This window comes from Ambystoma mexicanum, chromosome 6p (assembly GCF_040938575.1).
Source record: "Ambystoma mexicanum isolate Mex_15411 chromosome 6p, UKY_AmexF1_1, whole genome shotgun sequence".
Lineage (NCBI taxonomy): Eukaryota > Metazoa > Chordata > Amphibia > Caudata > Ambystomatidae > Ambystoma > Ambystoma mexicanum.
This window is the reverse complement of record NC_090935.1, coordinates 360199075-360226115: the sequence shown is the minus strand read 5'-3', so window position 1 is coordinate 360226115 and position 27041 is coordinate 360199075. Positions and strand designations below refer to the sequence as shown.

The 27041-nt window shown below is 44.3% G+C and overlaps 1 protein-coding gene across 2 annotated transcripts in view; it reads left to right on the top strand.

The window, feature by feature from the left end:
• NADK2 (NAD kinase 2, mitochondrial) overlaps positions 1 to 18251 on the top strand; it is a 1037189-nt gene extending 1018938 nt beyond the window's left edge. For both annotated transcript variants that reach the window (XM_069627136.1, XM_069627135.1), the window contains exon 12: positions 17464 to 18251. In XM_069627136.1, coding sequence (XP_069483237.1) covers positions 17464 to 17602 — 139 coding nt within the window. In that variant the 3' untranslated portion in view covers positions 17603 to 18251. The remainder of the gene's footprint in view (positions 1 to 17463) is intronic.
• The last annotated feature ends 8790 nt before the right edge of the window (positions 18252 to 27041 follow it).

The following is a 27041-nucleotide window of genomic DNA, read 5'->3' as shown; positions in this document are numbered from 1 at the left end:
CTTTTATATGCTGATGACATGGTTTTATTTTCTAAAACCCTAATCGTCTAAGAGCCTTGCTTGGTGCTTGTGATAATTACACCCGGAAAAACTGCATTTCAATCAATGTTGAAAAAACCAAAGTAATACAATTTGGTAGTGTCAAACAATGTAACACTAAATACAAATGGCCACTTCAAAAAGTATTGTTCACATCAGAGCCTTCTTACATCTATTTAGGCACCTTGGTATCCAATCAACAAGGCCACGCTGCTTCAGACCTGCACATTAAACACAAATTGCAGACAGCCACCTTGCAGGCTTGTTTAATCAAAGCCAAATTCTGTAAGTTTTCCATCGTTCCAGTCCTGGTTTATTACAAGCAAAAAGTGATTCCTGTAATTACATATGGGTCAGAAGCATTGCCTGAAAAATCGTATATTTATTGTTCAAAGTTAGGAGGTGAGTACTGGAAGCATGTACTCAACCTCCCAAAATCTGAACCCATATGTCTAATAAGACATGAACTGGGCTTGCTATCATTGCATGCGATACACAAATGGAAACTATGCTCTTTCTATCGAAAGTGCATCTTGGCTGGTTCGAAAAATGACCTATTGCATCTCTTGGCAAACTATCTATTGAATTCACCAGATACATTTCCTTTATCATGGCGAAGAAAAGCCGAGAAGATCATAATCAACACAGGCATTTCAGTGAAACTATTGTTAGAAAATCCGGATAAAGCTAAAACGTGTATCTGGAAACATGACTGGATTCACACGAGGCATGCTTGTTTTAAATACCAAAAGTTTGTGGCCAACCCATTTGCATTAAAATTATACGGCATAACCGAAAGTTACCTAATGCAATTCCTTAATTCACGTCATCAGGACGATTATTTACGCTTTCGTTTGAATCTATGGCCCACTCATGAACTATTGCACTTACGTAGACTAATAACTAGTGCCTTATAATGTCGGTTTTGTAAACTAGTGCCTGAAACATTGAATTATCTGTGCACCAAATGTGTCATGCTATATTCTCTAAGAGTTATGCACTTTGAACATTTGTTTGAAGACTATCATATTTTAACCACAGCCCGATTCTGGGAGTTATTGTATCACACTACCAGTAAAAAGGTTAAATATGCAATCCTCAATTTTTATGTAGCTTGGACTTGACGAGAAAAAAAAGGGTTGATTATGAGCAAATTGTAAAAACGTTAAAGTTGAGGTATCCCTGAGAAAGCATAATATGTATCTATTTTGATTCAAGCCAAATAACTTTTTAACATGGTTGCCAATCGGGGGGGGGGGGGGGGACAACAGGGTATATAAACAACCAATAATGAATTGTGAGTGTGTCCATGTCAAGGATAGTTTTTTGCTCTTCATTTTGTCCCCTTTTCTTTTCAATTTTCTTTTAAATTTCAGTGTGCAGCAATAATTATAGTATTTTTAATTATGTAAGATTCTTATGTTATGCTGTAAAAAATTTAATATTGTAATGTTTTTAGCAAATAAATTAAGTTTTATGTTGAAAAATCAAGACTTGTCTTGATTAAAACAACTTAATAAAAAAAGAAAATGCATGATCAATTACTTCACCTATTACTTCCTCACACTCCATTCCCTAAATGGTATGCCTAATATTTCAGACCCCCAAAAAAATTAGATTCAACAAAAACATTCACTAACCTGGGGCTGCATCCACTGTCTGCAGATTCCACATCGGAATTAATCAAGGCGGACAAACTTCATAAACGGTTGCCTAAAAAAATACAAGACACAGTGAAAATATAGCACAAATGTTTTTTAAATGGTGTAAATCCATTAACGAAACACCATCTCTCATCCACTGAACGCTGCTTAGAAGAGCAAATGAATTAACAAGTGTACAACCAAGCTGGGTCAAACTCATGTTCTTGTGCATGCTGGCATGTTTACTATGAAGAGTTTCTATGCTCACAAGAATGCTGCATACCTCCTTTGAACCCATAAAACTGTCCTAATCAATTTGAAGTTGTGCGGCCCGGCTACCGTGACCCTGCTTTTTCAAAAGAGTAACTTATTGGAGAGCAGTACAGGGGCCCTAGGTATGGAACCTACATTGCTGAGCTTTGTTTTATTTTGTTAGTCACAAGGTCACAGGATTTTTTGTTGAGGTGAAGCCCACACCTTGTTTGTTTGGCTGGAAAAGGTTGTTTTTTCCTGGATACCTTGCATTTCGTTTTGGATGAAGAAATACATTTTCCACACAGTTTTGATGCGTTTTGTGCCTGGTGCAAACATTTTCATTTTGTCTTTTGGTTTTTTCAGTGTGGGCTCTTGGTCCCAGTTAAGGTCAGCCGACGCGTGTTTTGACCCGTGGGTCTTTTTCAAGGCTAGGTTGTATGGTTCTTAGCCCCCTGTGGTTACAGCTGGGCTCTTGTTAGGCCCTGAAGTATCGGATGGTGGCGGCATAGGAGTCCTGCTCCGTGCGATGGAGCAGGACGCACACACGCCACCACCATCCGATACTTCAGGGCTTAACGAGAGCCCAGCTGTAACCACAGGACCAATCGCAGCACACTACCCACGACCCTGTGTGGAAAATGTATTTCTTCATCCAAAACGAATCTGAGGTATCCAGGAAAGAAAACCTTTTCCTACTTATTGGAGAGTTTTAACCTCGCAAAGGTGCAACATACCTCCTAAGGACCCATGATCCTGTATAACAATTCGTAATTCAACACACTCATGACTGCAGATAACCTAAATGGGCGTCTAACAGCAGGGCATGCTCTTTCCATTATGGCAAATAAACACTCCCACTTGAGGCGGCATAGTAAAAGGACTATGCAATACCAATTGCTAGAATTTTGAGCGCCATCTTGGAGCAAACACTACCTCCATCAAAGTATTGTATTGGCGATCCTGACTACAGCACACGTTCTTTGAAAAATCTTGTTATAAATGCATGGAGAATCTATATTTCTGAGGCTTGTGGAATCTGCTTAGATCACATGCTATGCATGGGCCGACATCTAGTGCAAGCTGCAGAGTATTCGTTTTTGCTTTTGAAACTCGAAAAGGGATGTCGACAGGGCGTGCCAGTATTACTGTCCCTAGTGTGACGTCAACTGTACCCATGCTTCACGTATAGAGGTCCCTCAGATATTTTTTTCTGCCATCATAGTCTGACGCACATCGCAGTTCTTTCCTGGCTGTCGCCATTGCTTAGAAAAATTTAACTTGGTATTTCTTTCTGTCCTTGCGATATAAGTCTACTGCAAGATCTTTGGTGATGACATCAAGGACGAATTACTATCGTCGACAAATACAACAACTCGTTTCGACGATCATTTGTCACGGCCTCGGCTCTCGAATTAGGGAGAGTGGGGGAGGTTAATTCTTTAGTCTTATTACGAGAATTCATATGACCTTTCCGCCCACTTATTTAGTCAGGCTGCCATCCCCTTACATAATGGAGACTATAGACTTTAAGTTTTGCCCCTCTTGTAATAGCAAATTGGCATGGAAAGAATTACACTGGGTGTGCAATCTTTTTCTCCCCAGGGATCACGCAGAAGGACAGTGCAAGTCGTGCAAACTGTTCAGGCCCAAAACACTGAAGGACCGCAAAACCAAACGCTGGGCCCACCACGCCATGCAGGCAGAGGCCGTCATGGACGTCGAGGCAGCGTCCAGCGATGGCAGCATCGACGTCTACAGTGACGCTGAGGGCGATCCGGATCCTTCGGATACCCGCGTGCAAGTCCCCGACCCTAATAGGCAGGCCAGTGGTTCTGCTATGGGGACGACATCAGGTGGCACTAGCACGACGAAGTCACACCACACAAAGCACACTCCCCACAGCCGATATTTCCCTGTCCTCTGGCCCGTCGCGATCATCACATGACAGGCCTCCAAAACAGACGAGCAAGTCCGTTTCTGACACCGTGTCTAAAGCCACGAAAACCTCACAAATGCTGACGGCCCCCATACGTACCATCCACTGACCGCCGATAGAGGCATCAAAGGCCTCCTCAAAGACTATACCAAGCTTGAAGATGAGCAAGCTGATCACAAAACAAGCCCCGGATTGACTGTTAAAAAGACAGGAATCAAAAAAAGTAAGTCTTCAAGGATCCAGGGAGAGGGCACTATTTCGGGGGCTATGACCCAAGGAGAGGGCACTATTTCGGGGGCTATGACCCAGGGAGAGGGCACTATTTCTGGAGCTATGCAGCATGAAAGAACCCCTGCACCAGAGCCAACACCCACCCCCTTGACTTTGGTCCCCCTGTAATTCCAAGTTCATCACAATGGGCAGCTGAACAAATTGAAAAGTTCATGAGGCGAATGCCCTCTCTTGCTTATTTCTTTGACCACCCCAAGGTCCTGCAAAACCTTCAGGGTGCTCTACACAGCAGGCCAGTTACTACTCAAAGCGGGGCAGCAGTTAGCCAGCCTTCCGCCAAAAGAGCCCACACAGACTTCAATCAAGCTTATTGTTGCACCATGCAAGGCTCCCAGGACCCTGGAACTTACACAGATGAGTCTACGTCATCCAGGCACCCGATCATTCAGACCTACCGGTGGCAGACCCAATAGTGGATAACCAAATACAATACAACAACCTACTTCTAAAGACGGCTGAGCATTTCAAGATCGACACACAAGAGACACAAGTTCATAAGGACTTAATTGAAGACATACTAGGCAATAAGAAATCAGCAACCCAATTTATCCCCCTGCTACAATTCGTACAGAGACGCATCCAACCCTCTCTGCTTACTCCTAATTTAACACGGGCAGTCGACCCGCGCATTGAAAGTGTTCAGGACAGCACCCCCAGACCCCCCCTATACGTCAGGGGACAGTTAAAGCCTGACTCTTTAGTGGTAACAACTACTAGAAAGAGTGCAGGAACCCCTCTGGCCTCTTCCGAAGCCCCTCCTGATGTGGAAAGTAAAAGATTTACACTTTTTGCAGAAAGGTAGCCTCTTCGGCAGCTTACCAGACTAGAATTGCTAATAAAACAACTCTATTAGCTAGTTACAACTGTCACAAGTGGGAGGACATTGCCGAACAAATAGCATTGGTCCCAGAACCCCTCAAGAAACAGCTGTTGCTCTCCATTGCAGAGCCTAAGCGAATAGCAAACTGCATACTCAAGAACAACTTGGATTTAGCGGACAATGCAGGAAGAATCATTGCTGAGGGCATGTTCATTAAACGCCAAGCGTGGCTATGACAGTCAGGCTTCAATCTTGAAACCCATGCAACCCTCCTTAACATGCCCATCGAACCCAACGCTTTGTTTGGCGAAGCGGTGCAAGACGCTCTAAAGAGTTCAAAAGAGGAATATGACACCCTCCAATCATTGGGTCAAAACTCACCAACCAAGAAGTCTCGAATTAGGGGCAGATCCTCCTCTTCCAATGGCGGCTCAACACCCCCCAAGCAATGACCAACCGCTACAGGTCCCCTCCCATGCCACTCCAGTAGGAGGTCGCATTTCATACTTTATCCACACATGGGAGAAATCCCCTTGGACAAGTGGGTACTTTCCACCGTGGTGGGTTGTTATTGTATAGAACTGATACAACAACCAGCCAGCCACCCACCAAGACAAAGGAACACCTCCCAGGAAGAACGACGTATCCTGTCGGAAGTGGTGAAGGAGCTGCTTTTAAAAGGATGCTGTAGAAATCGTCCCAGCAAACCAGGTTAATAAGGGCATTTATTCAATGTACTTCCTTGTGCCAAAGAAAGACCTTACGATGCATCCTGTCTTAGACCTGCGCCCTGCAAACACCTATGTCAAGCCACAAAAATTCTGAATGACCACGCTACAGGAAGTAATCCCACTGCTGAAGCAGGGTCACTACATGGCAACCTTGGGTATGAAAGATGCATACTTTCATATTTTAATGTTCCCAGCGCACAGAAGATTCTTGCGTTTCAAAATGGCGAACCAGCACTACCAGTTCAAAGTGATACCCTTCGGCATAGCCTCCGCTCCAAGGGTATTCACCAAGGTACTGGTGGTGGTGACAGCGCATGTACACAGGGAGTCAATCCCAGTGTACCCTTACCTGGACGACTGGCTGATCACAGGGGAGAACCCCCAAATTTGCAAGCAAAATACCGAAAGAACAATCAATCTACTTTTTCAATTGGGTTTCTCAATCAACAAGGAAAAATCAAGCCTTGTACCAAACAAGACCAAACAGTTCCTAGGAGCTGTCATGAAGACAGAAGAAGGTCTAGTCTTTCCGTCAAATTACCAAACCTACTGCTGCAAATAACTCTGTATCTAGCCGGTTGCCAGATAACCGTATGCAAAGCAATGCGCTTGCTCGGGATGATGCCGGCATACATTTAGCTAGTCCCACACGCACGATTGCGCATGCGCCCAATGCAAGAGTGGTTGGCGAACAGTGTCCTCAGGCAAGGGGGTCAGTGGGACGATCTAGTGGTCATTTTTCGCCAACGCTAGTGCAAGCTCTGCTGGTCGACAAAGGAGAACTTGTTTAAGGGGAACACCTTTCACAACCCTTCAGTGCAAGCGGTTGTCACAAGACGCATCGCTCACTGGGTGGGGAGCCCATTACCTTCATCACACAGCGCATGGTCTGTGGACTCAGACCATAGCCCAGAATCGCATTAAACCTACTGGAACCTCTAGCAGTGCTCAAGACTCTACAAGCCTTTCAAGCACACCTGTCCCATCACTGTCCCATCACACAGTACATATACACAGACAGCACCACTGCTGTGTCTTACATAAACAAGCAGGGGTGCACACACTCTCCAGGTTTGTCCAGGCTAGCACAAAAAATCTGGAAGTGGGCACTGAAGCGGGGCATGTTCCTAACATCACAACATGTTCATGGGGACCTCAATTCTCTAACAGACTCACTAAACGGAGATCCTCTGCCAGAAGAGCACGAGTGGCAACTTGACAAAGATATCGTAGACTTGATCTTCACACAATGGGGCTACCCCCCTCTAGACTTGTTCACAACAAGACAAAACCCGCAGTGTCCAGACTTCGCATTCAGGTTTCCCCAACACGACTCCCAAGGGGGAACCCTCTGTGGGTGAACTGGTAAGGGAAATTTGCCTACGCTTTCCCTCCAACTCCTCTAATGCGCAACATGGTGACCAAGATGCACAAGGAACAAGTGACATTAATCCTAGTTGCTCCTATGTGGGAGAGACAAATTTGGTATCCACATCTGCGCAAAATGGCGATGTGCGACCCATTGAAACTCCTGTGCCCCTTCATGTTCACACAGCACGGTGGGACATTATACCCTCAGTCTATGAACTTGGCAGCTTGGCTCCTGAAGGCAGAGTTTGGTCATTTAATTCTACCTCAAAGGTGTATAGAGATCCTCAAGGAGGCACGTAAACCAAACTCTAGACACTTTTATTTTAACAAGTGGAAAAGATGTGTATTATGGTGCTAGTCAAAACAAATAAAGCCAATGGAATGTACTCCATCACACATTCTTCATTAGATGCTTCATTTACTAGACTCAAATATAGCTCTATCTGCGTACACCACTTCTCAAAGTAAGGTGCCCTGTTGGAAAATCCCTGTCATTAAGGTTTTCATGGAGGGAGTAAAAAGACTCCACCCTCCCATTTCAAACCTGCTGTCAGGGTAGGACCTAAATGTAGTACTTGCAAAGCTCATGGGACCCTCCTTTGAGCCTATGCATACGACCAGCTTTAAACGCCTCACATAGAGAACAGCTTTTCTCGTGGCCATCACCTCCATAAGGAGAGTCGGTAAACTGCTAACTTTGTCAATGCAACACCCTTTCTTTGTTTTCCACAAAGCCAAATTGGTATTAAGAACGCACCCTAGGTTTTCACCTAAGTTCATTTCAAAGTTCCATGTCAATCAGGCCATCGAACTGCCAGCTTTCTTCTAAAAATCCATCAAGCTCGGCTGAGAAAAAAAAAATCTATACACTAGATGCAAGTAGGGTAGTCTAAACAAGACTAGACCACTGAGGAAAACAGGCCAACTGTTTGTCTCCATAGCTCCAGGCAGGGAAGGAGACCGTTTACAAAAACGATGGATAGTCGGATGCATACAGCTCTGCTACTCCCTGTCAAATAAAACACTGCCTTTCACACCAAGAGCTCACTACACCAGAGGTACAGGAACTACCTTGGCCTTTATTGCAAACATCCTGCTGGACGCCATTTGCAAAGCATCTACATTGAGCTCTCTACACACTTTTAATCAGCACTACTGCATTGACACTTGCTCTGAAGCAGATTCCAAGGTGGGACAAGCAGCGGTGCTAAAACATCTATTTGCCGCTGTACCTTCTCACAACCCACCCCCTTCCTCAAACACTGCTTGCTAATCTATGCATAGCATGTGACCTAAGCAGATTCCACAAGCCTGAGAAGGGGTACATTGCTCACCGTAATCTTATTTCTGATGCTTGTATCTTAGATTCACATGCTCCCGCCCTTTGTCCCCTTGGAGTAGAAGGTGCATAGATGTTTTCTGTGCTTTATCTGATACATAATCTGCTTTAATACACCTGTACTCGTGCTACACTTCATGCAACCTCATGTCAGAAACAAAACAACCTGAGACCTCGACACGTGAATCCCCATGGTAAACGCCACACTAGGGATAGTATTATGGGCACGCTCTGTTGATGTCTCTTTTCGAGTTTCGAAAACAAAAACTGCAATACTCTGCAGCTTCCACTAGATGTCGGCCTATGCATAGCATGTGAATCTAAGCAGATACCAGCATCAGAAATACAATTTCGGTGAGTAATGTATCCCATATACAACGTGTGCAAATCACCCGGCTGCCACAAATATCTTTTGATGCATTTAAACAAATAAAGAATAAATCATTGTTCTTATTTCTCCAGCATTGGATCTTATCTTTCATAGATTGACATGCTATGAACTTTCCCTGTCTTAAAGCTGGGAATCGTTGCTTAACATTTACATTAGTAAAACAAAAGAAAAATAGGTTTATTTTGTAGCCCTTTGTCCTCCTTTTGGGTGCTATTGGTCTCCATCAATCAGAGGTGTAGTATGCAGCTCTTCCCCTACAGCCTCCCGTCAGATTCTGCCTGGTACATGCAGGACTTGCTTGTATTCAAGGAGACTTTTTTCTATAGGTGATGGCCAGTGGGGGCATGTGAATCTATGAAAGATGCCAATGATTGATTTACAGGTAAGAAACTTGCCCCTTCTCCAGCACTGGATCCTTCATAGATTCACATGCTGTGAACAGATGTCATAGCAGTATAAATGTGAAATGGCAGAAGGTAACAGAAAGAAGGCCTACTCCTTGAAAGAAGTGCTGGAGGACTGCTCTTCATGTGTTCGCATCAGCAGCATGTTGTTCTTGAAGGCAGTAGTGCCTGGTAAATGTGGGCGGGACGGATCAGGTGACTGCCTGACAATGTCTTTCAGGGAGCATACGGTACACTTTGCTGCAGACGCTGGTGTAGCTTTTGTCAAATGGGCATGTGCATGCCCAGTCAGTGGTGTGTTTGCCTTCACACGGCAAAGAGATGGTGGATGATATCCATCTCGCAATCTCTTGCTTAAACAGATCGCCTTTCCCTTGTTTGGAGGTCCGTAGGCTTGAAACAGCAGAGTATAGCCCTTGAGGATTTGGTTCTGTGTGTAGTATTTCAGTGCTCTTTTAATATCTAAAGAGTGCGATGTAATTTATGCTGGTGTCTTTGCCTCTTGGAATAACACTGGTAATCGAAGAAATGTTATAAAATTCGGATTGTATCTTCAGTATAAAATGAGGGTCTGTTGTAAGGACTACTTTGTCTCTGTAAAACCATAGGTATGGTTCGGTTACTGTCCGGGCTTGCAGCTCTGCGACTCTCCTTGCCGATGTGATGGCTATAAGGAATGCAACTTTCCAAGAAAGGAACTTTAAAGGAGCAGTTGCCAACAGCTTGAATGGTGCTTTCATGAGTCCCGCAAGAACCACGTTGAGACTCCATTCTGCACGACATTTCCTTCTCGGGGGAAAGTACTTAAACGGTGGTGTGTGTACTAGGAACAGAATTTTGTCAATTTGCATTGGTAGGAGCGATTCGTGGACGGAGCCCATGCTGCTTTTAGAATGTTCGCGCTTTCCACGGAAATATTAAAGTGGTCCAGTTTTCTGAAGTCAGGAGTCATGCTGTCAATTTGAGGGGTTTTTCGGGTTGCGGTGTAACACTTTCCTGAAGCTCTGAGAGATAACGTCTGGCCGATTGCTGAGACGGATCCTGTTTCCTCCGGACAACTGCAAGAGGTTGGAATACCAGGTCTGTCTCAGTCAACTTGGTGCTACCTGTATGATCTTGCATGGGTATGTCTATCATTTGTATTTTCCTGATGACTGGAAACGATGGAAAGGCTTAGGCGAAGAGGCTTGGTTTGTGGGTGTAAGGGCCCCTGTGACTGCACCTTTTGTGGTCTTGCATATAGACATAGGCAGTGGAGTTATGACAACCCCTGTGACTACCCTCTTGGTTGTTCTGCATATGGGTAGGAGCAGTGGGTGGTAGGCTGGTACCTGTGACTGTTCCCTTGGGGTGCCTGCATCCTCTCGGGGTGAGCATTTTTGTGGCTACCCCCATGCCTTGCATGAGAGACTCAGTGAGGATGGTCTGAGAGTCCCTCCTTCGGGCCCAGCATCAACTAGCTTGGAGTTGCACCCAGCCTTATTGACCACCCCTCTCCAGATTCCCATGGTTCGGCAGGGAACTTCAAACACTCCAATCCTGTTGCTGAGCTTAGTGGCAGAGAACTTGGGAACCTCACACTGGGTCTTTCAAAGAGTAGCATGCAAGTCATAAAAGCTACTTGAAAGGCCGTCATGAGATGACAATAAAGAAGCAAGTGGTTGCAGTTTTGCCATTGGGCATTTGACATGGTGATCTATTCTTGAGAGACTGTTGCACTCGGCTGTTTATTTCATTAAAGAGGTTGCTGATTCTGGTGTTCAATTTTGCTAAACTTATTTGGCCAATTTAGGGGTACACAAACTAGGAGAGTAGTTATTGCGCTCCAGTACAGTTGTCAAATAACATTTACGGGGACTGGCTGTCCTTAATACCCTAAATTGGATCTTAATGTGGCATTTTCAAGTCTTGAGCACACAAACCATTCATACCGAAGTCTTCAGCATTTATCAAGTGGTTTTTCTGGTGGCTATAGTGCTGGCCGGGAAGGTCAGTTCCAACCTTTGAATGCAGACTAACCCTATATGGGCATCTGCAGTTCCAGCGTGGTTTTGTAGATGCATTCCTCCTTCGTCAGCAATTGGAGGTTTTCATATAAACCATGAGCTCCTCTAATCTTCTTTCCTATCCCTCCAGACTGTTGCATTTGGCTATTCTCCATGGGAATGCAAGCCACGGAGCCTGCTGTTCTAGGGTGGGTGGTGTCCCGTATTACTGACAGCTACTCAAACTAGCGCCTTGCTACTCAAGAGGCTAAAGACCCATTTTCACAGGCTAAAGCTGCTTCAGTTGCCTATAAGTAACGAGTGTCTCTGGGGATTATCTTCAGGGTATCTGAGCAGGTGACTTCACAAAATGACTACCCCTTAGTTGCTAGTTCTAGGGCTGACACTCAGTTCAGCTATGCTGCACACACAAACTTCTTTGGCCAGAACAGTCATGAAGCCTGAAGCTCACCACAACTCGTATGTTTTTGCTTGGTTGATGCATCCCATAAGAACGAGGGAAAGTGTATGGAATATTTGTATTTTATTGAATTTATATAGCCCTTTAATCCAAAGTGCTTTACATGAGAACACGCAAAATACAACAAGCATAATATGGAAATTGAATCATAACTTGAAAACAATGTAAAGAACAATTTACAATATTGCAGAGGTGAGGAGGGAGTAGGGAGGGGCAGAGGAGAGTGAGGGAAAGGGTGATGTTAGTGGAGGTAAGAGCAGGAGTAAGAGGGAATGTAATTATTCACCATATTGACTCGCACTCCTAGTTTATATTTCCATTTGCTCCATACAACCCATTGTATTATGACTGTAATAATACACGTTTAAATTTTTCTTTTTTTAGTCTGAGTTGGGGCCATCCTTCTTTACCAGTAAGCAGAGCAATCCTATTTCCAAATGCTTTACAATAAGGCAGTGGAATATGAATATAACATTAACGATTAGTGCAGAGGAGGTGAAGAATGGGTAGGGAAAGACAAGACTGCTACATAAAATATGTACAATTAAAATGGCTGATAGGAAAATTATAGTGAAACGGCAATGTTTTTTTCCAGTGTTAATTTATAGTACATCGTAGAAAGGTTATTTAGTAACAGTGATGGAGTTGCAAAGGGAATGATGAATGGGTGTGTGCAGAGCACTCAGTAAATTAGATGTTTAGGGCAGCTTTGAATGCTGGAATCTTGGTAATGTCCTTGCCTTTAAGGGGTCCTAGACTTCCAGTGGTAAGGAGCTGAAAGAGTGAAGGGGCAAAAGTGAGGCAGCAAAGAAAAGGGTGCATGATGGATTTCATATAGCAGTAGCATGAAGGCTGCAGGTTGGGGGGATCATGGCAGATAGGAGGCCAAATAGGGTGTGATCTATGGATCAAGTTGAATCCTAACAGGAGGAATTCGAAGAGGGATATGTATGGCATAGATAGTCAGCCACCATATAGAGGTGGGTGTGGGATAGGAACACGGTTGTAGAGTGCCAGTCGCAAAGTAAAGTAGGGCTATAATTTGGAGGTCACCTGGGTAGCGGCTGTTGCCCCAGCTGATTCCTCTGCTACCCTTGGCACGGTCAATGTAACCCCTTGTTCAGGGATTGCAGAGGCAGTGTCAACCTAAATGAGTGCCATGCTGCAGATGTTTCAATCTATTGCTTCTTCCCCCAGCCCCATGGCAGCCTCGTATTGAAAGATATTGGGCTGGGGTAGATGGGAACTCCCGTTAGAACCCGCCGCACATCAATACGACGTTACTGACTGGTTGCATGAGAGAAGTTGAGCATGCAAACCCAAAAAGATGACGCAAGGGCCTACTAAAGGTTACTTGTGAGTGTCCTGTACCTGAAGATTTAGCCTCACATGCTGGAGCAGGTAGCCAAGGATGTAATGTAAGTAGAAGTGAGTGAGCTGCAGGGGGAGAGGCTGCACCAGGCATTTGATAGCTGCAACTGTTGGTGTGAGGCTGCATCATGCATATAGTGACTATACCATGCACAGAAGTATGAATGTTAGATGCTTTACTGGGGCCTTTGAGGGTGTACTTTGTATATGATTGTAGCCACTAATGCTACACAGTGCATATGCTTGCTATACCATGCATACAAACTGCTGTTGGATGGCCTTATTGTGGTATTTGAGGTTACTCTAGGCTTATGATGGCATCCGGTGGGGCTGTAAGGCTGTGCAGTGTATGTTATGATGTGTACCACTCATATTGGGCATTGGATGGCATTTCTGGAGCATGTTATGCTGCACTTAGCATAGGATGATAGCAACTGGATATTATATGTAAGGCTGCATCTCGAATATTAGGACTCTGGCATATAGGGCAATAACAGAATATGGTACCAGTCTCTGCATTAAAAAAGTTAAAGCAACTGGAAATGTGGGGACGTATTTAGAGTTTATATGACCGTCCCTGGCACACAATGGCAATTACTAGCCTCATAGGGCTGTACGGACATTTGATGGCAGTGCCCCTGCATAGGTTCGTTTTAATGTGTATCACTGTTATATTGTAAAACAACTTGTAGCTTATCGCCTTCCTACTGACTAAACACAAATTCAAACCAGACACCCTGGCACACTACCGGACCATGGACAGGTCCTTCATCCTTGCTCTCTCAACCCTAGTGTGTGTGCATTAAGCAGGCCTTTCTTGACTTTAACCCTATTCTTTTTCTTTTCTTGAACTAAATTAACTGCACTTTCACCTCCTCTAGCCCTCACCCAAAACCTTAAATCCAAACAGAAATCTGCCAACTCCAGATGACAATACACCAACAAATAAAATATGCTAGTACCTTGGCCTATATCCTAAGGACTCCTCCTCTGCCCCTGACACTTCTAAAACCCCCTACTATACTGCCCTCGCCCTGTGTCTGTTCTCACACACTGCATATCTCTGCTATTCTACTGGCCAGGATTCCCCTGCAATCGTCAATTTGCTCCACCCTCTGATCCAATAATTCTGTTCTGCATTTCTCCTTTCTAATCTGAGATTAGGGGCACCTTTACTGGTCCCCTGACTCATTTTCCCACCCACGATACTTTCAGTCTCCAAGCTATTTTCTTTTGGCTCCATCTCACCTACCACATATATCCAACTGGCACCCATCCTTCATGCAGCAAACCCATCCGTTTGCATGTGGATCTTTAACTTCTCTTGCCATGGGGCCGTTTCACCCCAATTTTAAAATTAACATTGTATACATATTTAACAGGATCCCTGTAGACCACAGTTACGCTGCCAATGTCTGACGTATCTCCCTTACCTCTCCAAGGTCCTTGAACATGTAGTATTTAATAGAATCACCAGCTACCTGAACTTGAATAATCTTTGCAACCCCCTAAAATCGGTATCCAGTGAAAATGTAGCCAACACAAATGTCCACAAATGCAGCTGAAAAGTAGCCAAAAATGTGGTGCTGCTAGGGTAATTGATAAGGTTGTGGGGGGATTTAGTAGGCTTGTGAATGTCTGGTGCGGGGTTAGGCTGGGGGTACGGTAAGAGTAGGGCTCTGTCTAGGGTAAGTATAGGGGTTAGGGTAAAGATGTTGTTTGGTTAGTCGGGGTAGATTAAGTGTCTGGCTAAGTGTTAAGATAGTGGTTAGGGTAAGGCTCGGGTTTATAGAATGATGGGTTGGTAAAGTGTTAAAGAAAGGGATACAGAGGCTGGGGAGGTTTTGGTGATGTTGGCATAGGTTAGTGGTTAGGATAAACCTAGTGGTTGGGGGAAAAAAACATTAGGATAAATGGTATAGTTGCAGTTAGGGTAAGGTTAGTATTACAGCGAGGATTTGGGTTAGTTGAAGGGCTATGTAATTTGTGGTGAGATGTTGATGGGGTTGGATTTAGGTACACTGTTCATTTTGGATTTATTTCGCATTGAGTAATAATATGCAAATAAAATGCTTTTAGCATGCTGAAGGATTAGTGTTCTGTAAGCGTTCAGGGTAGAATAAGGGTTGTAATTGGAGTTATGGGAAGGTTTATGAATGGAGTTAGGGTGATTTGTGGAGTTTTTCATTAGCGGTTTTGGTCATATTTAGTGTTCCAGCCTTGTACTCAAGTGTATTTAAAAAAAAAAAAAAAAGAAATGGCTTTTCCGTAGACCTTATTACTGGCAACATTTTCACACTTTGCATTGCTTGTATTGAATGACGGTTTAGAAATCAGGGCTCCTGGAGCAAACTCTATTCTGCCCAGGAGGGCTGCTTGAGAAACAAAGATACAAACGAATGGGTTGGTAATGGCTGGTGCACTCCCTTTCTGTTCAGTCACCATACATAAAGAACAAAACTTTTAATCTTGTATCTGGATATGGCAAAATGTAGTTTTTATGTAATTATGTCTGTTTGAAAAATGTTTGGCACAAAGTAAAACATCACATGCTTCCGAGACAAGTCATACAGAATATCACAAGACAATAAAAAGGTGAACACATTGCTTGTGCAGTGAACAGCGAACAATTCTCTATTGTCAATATGTAACGACAGGGGTCAAAAAAGTGAACATTTAAAACAAAACTACACAAGGAATTTGTACGCAGGACAGTGTAAATATATTGGTAACACTATAATTCAAAATTCGTCTACGTTACATATCGACAATAGAGAATTGTTCCCTTTTACTGCACAAGCAATGTGTTGACCTGTTTATTGTCTTGTGATATTCTGTATGACTTGTCTCAGAAGCATGTGGTGATGTACTTTGTACTAAACATTTTTCAAATGGACATCATTGCATAAAATTTACATTTTGCCATATCCAGATACAAGATTCAAAGTTCTTTTCTTTATGTATGGTGACTGAACAGGAAGGGGGTGCACCAGCCACTACCAACCCATTCGTTTGTATCTTTGTTTCTCTTGTATTGAATGACTGCATTTTTGAAAATAACTTTTTGCTGACTACATTATCACATGACTACATTTACCTAGGGACATTTTTACATAGAACCCTTGAATCTGGGTTCAGTAGCCACCAATCCACTGAAATTACTCTAAGCCCCTTTTGCTAGCTTTTCACTAGAACTTGCCACTCAAAACTCTTCTATTTTATGTGTTTGTTTATTTATTGTTCACTTGTTAGGCGCTTATACAAGAAGCAAATACTGTTTCAAAGCACCCACAGCGGCAGGGGGTGGGGAGGACAGGGGATGATAGACAATGTAATTACAACAATGTTAATTGAATACAACAAAGTAAGAGGAGACAATGGGGAGGGTAAGACATAACCTACTATGCCTTGTGACTTTTCAGAACGTGCAAGGGGAGAGGGGTATGGGATAGGTGCTGAGGTGCTCACATACAGAGCACCAGTTGAAGTGCTATGAAGAAAGCTAAGGGCAACCTCCAGTGGTGGAGGGTGAGCCGAAGCAAGTGCAGAGGATAGACAGCAGCTGGGATGATGATGTGGGAGGTCAGGGTTCTGAGGATGCTTAAGGGCCATGCGCACCAGTCAAGCTACTGTGCGATTAGCAGGGGAGAGAGGGAGTGAAAGAAGAGATAAAGAGGAAGATCTTGAGGGTTTTTCGCAACTCAAGGCGGTCCTGCTCAAGACGAAGAGGGAGGGGGAGACTGTTCCAACGAAGGGAGCCCACTGAGGAATGCTTTTGATGCTTGTAGATTTGCAGTCTTTGACTGTGTGGACCACCCCTCACTCGTCTATTGTTTTTAACCATGATATTTAAGACCCTGCCCTTAGCTGAATTACCACCTATCCATCCCACCAATCCTTCAACAATAACAAGGGCATCAGGGCATCTACAACCTTACCCATCTTCTAACAAAAAACCCAGACTGCTCAAGGCTCTGCACTTGGCCCACTTCTTTTTGTCCTTTGCACCTCCAGAGCTCATCTCCCCCTTTGAGTTCTCCTACTACCTTCATCACTGATGACACTCGGCCATTTTTCTTATCTGTCTTTTCTCTAGAACTATCCTCAACGATCCCCAACCGGCTTTTGGCTAACCATCACTTCTTGGATCTTTGATGTCCAATGCTCAACCACCCTAAGATGTCCTCTACTTGCCTGCTTCAAATGCCCCAGCCATCCCCTCTCCATTTTATTATTTCCCCCAAAACCACATTACAAAATTCCCCAGTATATTGGTCGTTACTGTCAATAATTATTAATTTACCTATTGCAGTTGCTAAAACTTAGACACCTTTAAATCAAGCTATGGAACACTTGAAATTAACTATTTTGACCATGTTCATTTTTTATTTATTTTTATTTTTTAGGATCTGTGTCCGCTCTCGCTGTTGGGACGCCTGCATGGTTGTGGATGGAGGAACATCCTTTGAATTTAATGATGGAGCCATAGTGTCTATATTGATGGACAAAGATGATTCACTCTGTACTGTGCTGCTGGATGAATGAAATAGGCATTTTAATGCATACTTCTTGAAGCAATGCAAGAATCCCATGTTTTTGTAACTAAACCTGGCATTGCTGCATGGAATGTTTAAGGAGTTTTCTCAGGGTGTTTAAGCAATCACAAAAGGGATACTGTAGAACTATTTTCTAATCCTTTGCTAAAGTAAAGCACTTAGTAATTTCTCTCTGATCCTCAATAATAAAATGTTTTGTTAAAATAAAATAAGTTTCTCTTCAGATTTAGTCCATTTCACTACCAGCAAATGAAAAGTGTTAAACAGTTGTGGCCATAATTCAGTGACGTTTTATACAGCTTTTAAACTTGGGGAGAACTGAGTAATGTTAATAAACAGCTGATTTTTGCTAAGCAGGTACTGAATAAGGGGTTTACTTCGGCAGTATTACAACTTGCTTTTTTTTTTTTTATAAAAGATGGCTACGGTTTTCAAAAACCCTCTTAACATTCGCCTTGCTTATTTCTGATTTGAGTGTCATGTTTACTTAAATGTTACCACAAATGTATCTAATGCTTTGCAAAGCTACCTCCAGGCTCTTCTCCCCAATTCATTGCATTTTACTTGTGGGTCATGATCTACAGCTTTCTTGGTTTCCTCTGAAATAGTATTTTTAATAAATATTTCATATTTACAAATGTTCAGAACTGAGAAAGTAATTCACCAATAATTGATTCTGTAAGTTTGGCTCTTTCTTGACATAAGCATCAGTGGCAAGATGTAAAACCTACCATGTGACAAATGTTTGTTCTATATATCTTTAGTTCATTTTCTCACACAGTTATGTAGGTGACTGGGATCAATGATGACACACAGAAAACTGATGTTTAACGTGGTTTATTAACGAGCGATGACTGTTTGGTGGAGGGGAACTGGTATTGCATAAAGTGTACCTGAAAACGCATCTAGCTAATTCTGGTGATTCATAACTTAAGTTCAAGGGAAAACTCCTGTCTGCAAAGTGAAAATGGTGCTCAAAGAAAAGTCTCACGCTGGTTTCACAAGGATGTCTCCCCTTTCTCCCGAGTCTCTTGTCCTTGCTTGTCTGCTGTTGCTCAGGCTCAACAATGATACCCCTTTATGTGTGGTGTTCGAGGCAGTCTTCTCCCCTCTGAATTTCTCTCTGCCGTACTAGGGGAATAGGGGGTCCGGGTCTAAATCATAGCACTTTCCAGAGTGTGGGTCAAAGAAGCCTGGTAGGGCGAGGGTGCAGCCCTTCTTGCCGTTAATTTAGTCCCACACCTTGAGGCTCCTTCTTGCCTATTCTTCCCATAGGCTCGTGGGGATCGCTTGCTTTTTTTCCCCCACTGTCAAATCGATCAATCTCTGTGATAACTTTTTACAAACTCCTGTTCCTTCCTTACCAAAATATTGTCCTTGTCTAACCCACTCAGTGTATGCATTCTCCCTTTCTATGGTTTCTTGGCCATCTTTTCTGCCCCTGTGGGCTACATCCGTATCACCCTCCAAGCCCTTGATCGCCTTTTATGTCCTTCATCCCATTGAGCACAACTATCTCCCCTCTCCAGATCTCCATCACCACGTTGGGCATAACTGGCTCCACTTTCTAGATCTTTCTCCCAATCTCCACCTTCACACTACTCTCTCCACGTCCTAGATCATTCTTTTCATCTTCATTTTGGTACAGCTTTACTCACTGACGCCACTATCACTTACGTGCACTCTCTGAGCACTCTTCTGGGCAGCTGTATCACCACATTACCTCCTTCACCTCTTCAGGTAAATCTATCTCTCAGGTCACCATTACTATCTTTGGCCACCACTTGCCATCAGCGCCTGTGCGATTGGCTCCTCATTTTGTTCTTATCGGTCTCTCTTCCTTCTCCCAGGTTCCTGTGTGGCCCAGACCTCTGAACTCCTCTTCCAGCATGCTCCAACTTTGTCCTTCTGCTCCCAACTTCTCCAAAACAGCTCCTGCCTTCCGTCTCCGATCTCCTACTTCTTCACCAACCGCTTCATAATTTAGGGGGCTTTAGCTCCACTTCCCAGACTCTCTTCTGAAAGGAGACCCTGGTGTGTCAGCTGGGATGAAGATTGACTGTTGGGCTCCCATCCATAGGATGGCTTAACTCCCTGATAGGAGACTTGTAATTGGACTTTCCCTCCCCTTTGCCAACCCTCTGCCACACCCAGACACTAATTTCCAGTCTTTCAGGGAAAAGGGAACTCAAGTGGGTCTACTCAGGTATTCGGTATAGGGATTGCTAGTGGGTCCCACCTATGAGGTTAGCTCCCAGTTCTGATATGGGACTAGCTTTTCCCTAGTCCTGGTTGTTCTGTTGTGTTGACCAACATAAGCCCCACCTACCTGTCAATCACTGATAATCTTTTGTTGCCCTAAGCAGACTTCCAGCCTCTATTCTTTTGCAGTCAGTGAGCTGGTGCAAGTGGATGTAGGTCACGTGATCTAAGCCATCTGCTTTGCCCTGCCACTTCATTTAATTTTTTAATTGTTAGATCACAAGGCATATTTTGCCCATGCTTGCAAAGTGCAAATTTATTGTTTGGACCAGTTTAGACCGAACAACATACGACCAGAATGTCTGCTACTGTACCATCAGGTAAGCTCCCTCGAATGAGTTTCACACCTCTCTCCTAGCAGCCATAGCCCCAACACCATTCACCGGGACACACCAGCAACATCATGGACACCGTTTCACAGCACCTCACCCATTTCATCATAAACCCTATTAGAACTGCATCATCCACCACTAACTGAAAACTGATGCTCCCAATCGTCAGCTCAGCAATCCAGTAGACATTGCAGACCTCATCACCACACGTGACTTGGATAGCATCGTCATTACCAAGACCTAGATGGCATACACCTCCACCCGCAACCTAGCTGTCCTCATCCCCAAAGTCTACAGCATTCTACAGAAAGACTGTCCTAACAAGATGGGTGGAGGCCTCGCCATCATTGACAAGGCATTATGGCCATGCCCTCAACCGACATCTCCGTATCTGCTCTTTCAAAAACCTCCCCTGCCACTTCGCTCTCTCCCCACCAGACCGTCCACTGCCACCATATCTAAGGACCACCAAAGCCTAAAACGTTCATCAGAGACTTATTCACCACCATGTTTCTCATGCACACCAACATCTGCCTTGGTGATTTAAACATCCTCAACAACCCAGTAACCAAATCCACGAAGGAAGATCTCCACTGCCTTCTTGATACTCAACCTCACACAGCACACGACCCAAAGCACAGGAAAGGTACTATCCTTGACCACCTCATCACCACCCGTCGCAGCTCTCCAATCCTGCTCCACTTTGACATTTTTCACACCACCCCAGTTGAGCACACTGCTGCCCTGAAACCCAGCAAACAAGCCTTCAGATCATTCAAGAATTTGCCAGTGGAAGTTCTCATAGAAGACGATTCCAATCTCTACCTCAAATGGGCCAATCTACCTCAAACAAACAAGGACTGCAACTGGCTTTTCCAAGAAATCAATGCTACCTTTGCAGCCAACATTAACAGCCATGCCCCGGGGAAACAGCATACCTTCAAGCTTAAACCTACTGCACCCTGGCACAATCATGAATACCACCTCAACAAAAGAACAGTCGGAACAAGAGACTGCGACAATCATGCAGTGCATCCAACATTCACCCTGCTCAAGTAGCTCTGTGCTACACGCACACTGATCACCACTGCCAAGGCCAACTACTACCAGAACACCATTGCCAAAGCCAACAACGAAAGCAGAGCCGTCTTCAAAGCCATTAAGCATTGCATCCTCGCCTCTGCCAACCCATGCATACCCACTCAATCGGAAAAACACCATCCACTCTTTCTTCAACAAGCTCTGTGTGATCCACCAGCACATTGACACCAATGCCTCAGTAGACGGCACACCACACATCCCATCTTGCAAATCCACCATTACCGGACTACCACCTTAGCATCCCTCAAGACCATCGAGGTATTGTATGCAGACTACATCCTCTGTGCCTTCATACTCAAGACCCTTCCAATTGAAGCAGTTGGTCCTTACCCGTGAATCATTAACAGCTCCCTTAATCAAGGCACCTTGAACCTCAAGACCAGACCAATCCTCCTCCCGCTGCTCAAGAAACCAATGCAGAACCCAGACAACATTAGCAACTACTTCCCCATCACCCATCTTCACTTCCTAGATGAGATTCTTCATCAGAAAGCAGTAGCCACAGACTCCTCCAACATATTAACCACAATAAACCTACTTCAGTCCTACCAATCTGGCTTCTGACCCAGATGCAGCATGGATATGGCTACCATCACGGTGATAAACGATGCCCTTAACATCCTCCACGATGACCATCATTTCCTCCTGGTTCCCGAGCTCTCTGCAGCGTTCAACACAATAGAAGCACACCTTGATCGCCACATGGGCATAAGTGAGACCATCCTCAGCTGGTTGAAATCGTAACGTTCTAATGGATTGTGTCCTCCCGCAGATTCCTCATTGATATAGCGATATCCTGCTTGCAGTCTCTGAAAATGTTTCAACAGCAGAGGGCGCTGTGTGGCGTCGATGTCCCTCCACTGTTTACATTGCTGCATCCGGACGAGACATCGGATGGTATAAATCGCACGCAATGCGCCCGTTGCCTGTTTTTCCTTATGCACAGCACGCTTTCGGAAGGGTTTGTCTTGCCTCAGCTATTAGATTTATGCATTTTTTTTTTAATCTTCAACAATGTTTACGCCAAAGACAGGCTTAAGCGATGTGTGTACTGTGACTCGAAGTTGACGATCACAGATCCGCACAGAAAGTCTCAGGTGCCGCGACAAAGGAGCATAAGGTTGAGTGCGCCTACCAGTCGATGACCAGCAATGCCTTAAAAAAGAGATGGGTGAAACTCGCCCTTGGTCGGTCGGTTTCTAAGTCTCCATCCTCCACCTTCTCGAAGAGGATACCTTCTGAAGGCCGGAGTTGTACAGGGGACACATCTTCAGAGGTTAAAAAAAGAATCACTCCAAACGGACAAGATCTGTGTGTGATTCTCGTCTTTCATCTTCATGGAAAACTGGGAGCGATGATGCAGCTTCGATCTTTTTCAAATCCTCACCTGACAAGAGACGGGTATGTCTTCCTGGTAAGACTGACTCAGCAGCCAAATGGGAAAAGTTCAATCAGAAAATTGAGTTTTTCTTAGAAGGCAGTCCCTCGAAAGATTCGAAAAAGACCAGTTGAACCCACGGTGCCCGTTAAAGCTGGCAGGGAATCCTCAAAGGATTTGACCCGCACACCCAAAAGCCAGAGTCAAAAAGCCTCAGTGATGCCTTCTTGAGTAGTGTCTAGTGTGTTGATCAGTGGTACAGCATCAAACTCAAAGGCTTCATTCACTTTGTTGTCAAAGGACTTGTTGTTAAAGAGTCCTTCGTCGACCTCAAATGCAACTCTGAGTTTTATAGAGTAATCGAAGAAGGATTTCTTCCAACAGTTGATTTCTGATCAATTTTGTTTAGAGGACTTGGATACTTTCCTTAAGGAAGCCAGTGGCTTGGACACCTCTCCTGAGAATTAATTTGGTACATCTGACATAACTGCTCATTCTAATGTCTTATACAGAACAGTTATCAATAGTCACTGAATGTTTTTGTTGGGGGCACCCTGCATAGTTCAAGGTGATCTTACAAAGATACTTGACAAAGGCCAACCAAAGGAACCTATGCTTTCATTCAGCTCTGTGAGGAACCAAGAATGAGACACGGACACAGACTTATGGCCAAAAACATTTCATTAAAAGAAAAGGGGGTGCGGAAATGCCTGTGTACCTGCTCTACGAGGAGTTCCCTTACCTAAACCAAAAACCAAGGGTGCGTCAAAGTCGGGATGTCCAGAGAAAAACCGTCCCGTGTCCAAAGTACTATTCCGACCCTCACATGCTAACAAACTAAATTCTAAAGTGTAAAGGGTACTGTCTTTTGCCTTATGTAGTTCACAAATGTTCAAAAAGAAAAATACGTAACTCCAACACAAGTTTCAACAGGATAGAGTTAATTATTCTGGAAGGTTAACCCCTTGCCCTGGATTTCTCCTCCCTGGTTGCTTATTCAACAATATCACTTCTTGAGTTTGCTGTTGAGAAATAACAAAATGAGTGTATAATACAACGTGGCTTTGTCTTGTTAGGATAACTGGTGTATTCTCCTACCAGGTTTCCACTGCTCTTGTGTTCAGCACAGCCTTTTCTGTAATCCTGATTTGGACTTCTTTGATTCATGTATTCCTTATACACAATGTTCAACCTTTCCTTGTCTGGTGTACTTTTCCTACCAGGGCTTCCTTTTATACACACTTGCAATTGTCTGGTATACTCTTCTGCCAGTGCTTTCTTATATATGCTCTTTACACTTTTAACTTTCCTGGTATATTTCCCCACCACCGCTTGTCTCGGGTGGGCTCCGCACACCTCTCAAAAGTGGCTAGTCTCTTGTTTCTGCTTTTTCTAATAGTTTATTTGCCTGGTATTTCATCCTGCCAGGGCTTTTTACCGGTGTATCACCTACTCATCTTGAAAGCTTTGCATTTTCCTTCCGTTCCCACTTTGTAAGAAATACTTGTTTGTTTGCTCACTCTCTCTCATTCTCTACTTTATTAATGTTTACTTCGTTTTGGCATGGCTGCCAATAAACCCTGGCATCCCTGCTTCCCCTGGGTGGACTCACTGGCTTTGGCTGGCATATTCTCCTTCTCTCGTGGTAAGCTGGCAGCATTTGTTCAGCGTCTCCTACTTAGTTGCCGCATCCGCGTCTTGGCTTCTCTATGTCCTGCGGTCCCTGCTTGGCTCTAATGCTTCATATCTTCAGGCTCTGTTGAAGCGAAGGCTGCCTCAGAACACCTCCGATCGCGGCGAGCCCTCTGTTGGCTCCTGGCGTTCCTGCAGCATGTTTCTTCTTGCAGTCAGCTTCATTAGTTTCAGTTCTCAAGCCGGTCTGCTCCACGACACTCTCTCTAACCTTGCAGCCTGTCGACTTGTTCTGAGAGAAGCAGCTTTCTAACTCCGGCAGCTCTCCACTGGTTTAAATCTCCCGGGCACAGGTATTCACTCGCAATGACTAGAGCAGAGCCTGTCTTCTGGGCTTTTCTTGCACTGCATTCCTCGGTTCATCTTCCTCGTTGCAGTTTTTTGTTAGTTATGGTGATGGAAGTTCATTCTTAAATTCTTATAGGTAAAGTATGGGTAATTGGTATTTAAAGGTCAGTTGTAGATTACAAGTAGGTAGAAGCTGAGAAGGTATTTACCTTAATTTTAGAAGGTAAGTCAGATTGTGATGACTTTTAGTCAGCTCTCATTAAAAGGTATTCGGCATCTTTCCTAAGTGGATGAGGGGAGACAGTGCTCCCGATGAGATTTAGAAGTGGGAGTTTTTTACTCCCTATTTTTTTTTTTAATGTGGAGTAAAATGGTTTTTTGGGAGTAAAAACAATTCCCAATTTTATAAGTGAGTAAAAATATTTTTTAACTGAAAAACAGAAATGTTTTTGTAATACGTATTCCTTTGCACCTAGTTACTCGTATATATTAAGATGCATGTGTATTTCTTCTGATCAGGCAGTAAGATTAGTAGGTTCTTCGTGTTACTACGTGCACTAATGGTCTAAACATATCCATGAAGCTGTGTGGGTGAAGTGTACACCAGGTCTATTTTCCTATTTTTTTGTTGGGAGTATTTGCCCTATTTTTAGGGAGTAAAAGGGGCCGCTACACCCCTTATTTGTAGGGCTGAGGGGAGGTGTTCTAGCAAGCCAGTAAGGGATTTGGCAGGGATGGGGTATTCTCAAAAGAAGGGTGATACCATGTCTCATCTGATGGCACCATGATATTCTCTCTTGGATGTTGTCTTCCACCCCCCCCCCAATGTGATCCTCATATAGCCACACCCAGGGTCATGATCAAGTAGCGGCTGCCATCCACTGACCACATGGGGAGAGGTCACTGCCGGGAATGAAGTGATATCACCATCAGATTCATCACAGCTCAAAGAATACCCATATTGTAGAGTTGGCAAAAACCAGAGACAACTCCTGCTGTGAATAGAGAGTTGGTAAGGAAATGCAGACCCGCATCCATACTCTCCATGCATCCTACTCTAGAAGGTTTAGTAGCACAGGCAGCTACTTCCACTTCAAGGGCAGCTCTTATCCAACCATTCCGCCTGATGGGGATGACAAATAATGCAATGCTTTAGCGGAGAGGGTATTCTCTGCCGGGAGCATGGCTCTCAAGGCCATTAATACATCCTGAGATGAGAGGGGGTTTCAATAACTTCATCAGTGATGATGAGGAGGCTTCATGCAAGTCTCTCCAATCGGGGTTGACGCATCAGACTACGTTGGCCAATGTATGGGCTCCAGTGCAGTAATACGAAGGTTTGCATGGTTATGCAATGTCCTGTGAAAACTGCTGGACATGCCCTTTGATCAGTCTAACTTTTTTTGGACCAAAAGCTGATGACAGTTTGGAGAAGCTTCAGGCTTCTAAGGTGGCTGTGAAGTCTCTAGGGCAGCCATTCGTCAGCCACAACAGCAGCATCTGCTTTACACAAGCTTGGGGACGACGGTCCTTTCATTAATGCTCATCCTTAGGACAAAGAGGAAGAGGTCAGGCTAACCAAAGAGGACAAATGGGATTCTCGTGTACCCCTAGAGGCAGTGGAGGTAACACTGCACAGGCAGCCACATCCCAACTTCCTCCTGCCACAGCCCCAAAACATCTGAGCATTTTGCTCACAAAATCCCAGTGGGAGGCAGGTTGATCCAGCATCTGGAAGCCTGGCGTTGCATTACTTGGAAATACATGGGCACTTCAGACTGTCTCCAATTTCTGAAAAAGTCTCCGGATTGCCTCTGAGCGAGAAATCTCTTTGGGAACCAGATCCGCTCTGTCTAAAGGAGATTCTTTCCCTGTTGGAGAAAGTACAGGGGATTATTTCCTTGTTGGAGAAAGGTGCAGTGGAAAGGGTACCTGTGGCAGAGCAATTCCAAGTTTGGTACTTCACCTATTTTCTGGTTCCCAAAAAAGACTGAGGACTGCGACCAATCTTGGACCTGCGATGCTTGAACAAGTTCCTCGGGAAGGTCCGATTCAAGATGGTCAATTTTGCAGATCCTTCAGGCATTTGAGCTTCAGGATGCTTATTTTCATGTGCGTATACATCCCAAACGCAGGAAATATCTGTAGTTTGCCATAAACAGTTATCATCAGTTTCGGGTTCTAAGGGGGGGGGGGGGAGTGATTATCATTTTCCCTACCTAAATGATTGGCTGATCAGAGCTTGTTCTCCCGAACAGGCTCTGGAACGTCTCAACACCTGCCACTCTCCACAAACTGGGCTTCTCCATCAATTTCAATAGGCCTTACGTGACAACTTCTCAGAAGCTGCAATTCATTGAAGCAGTCCTGGACTC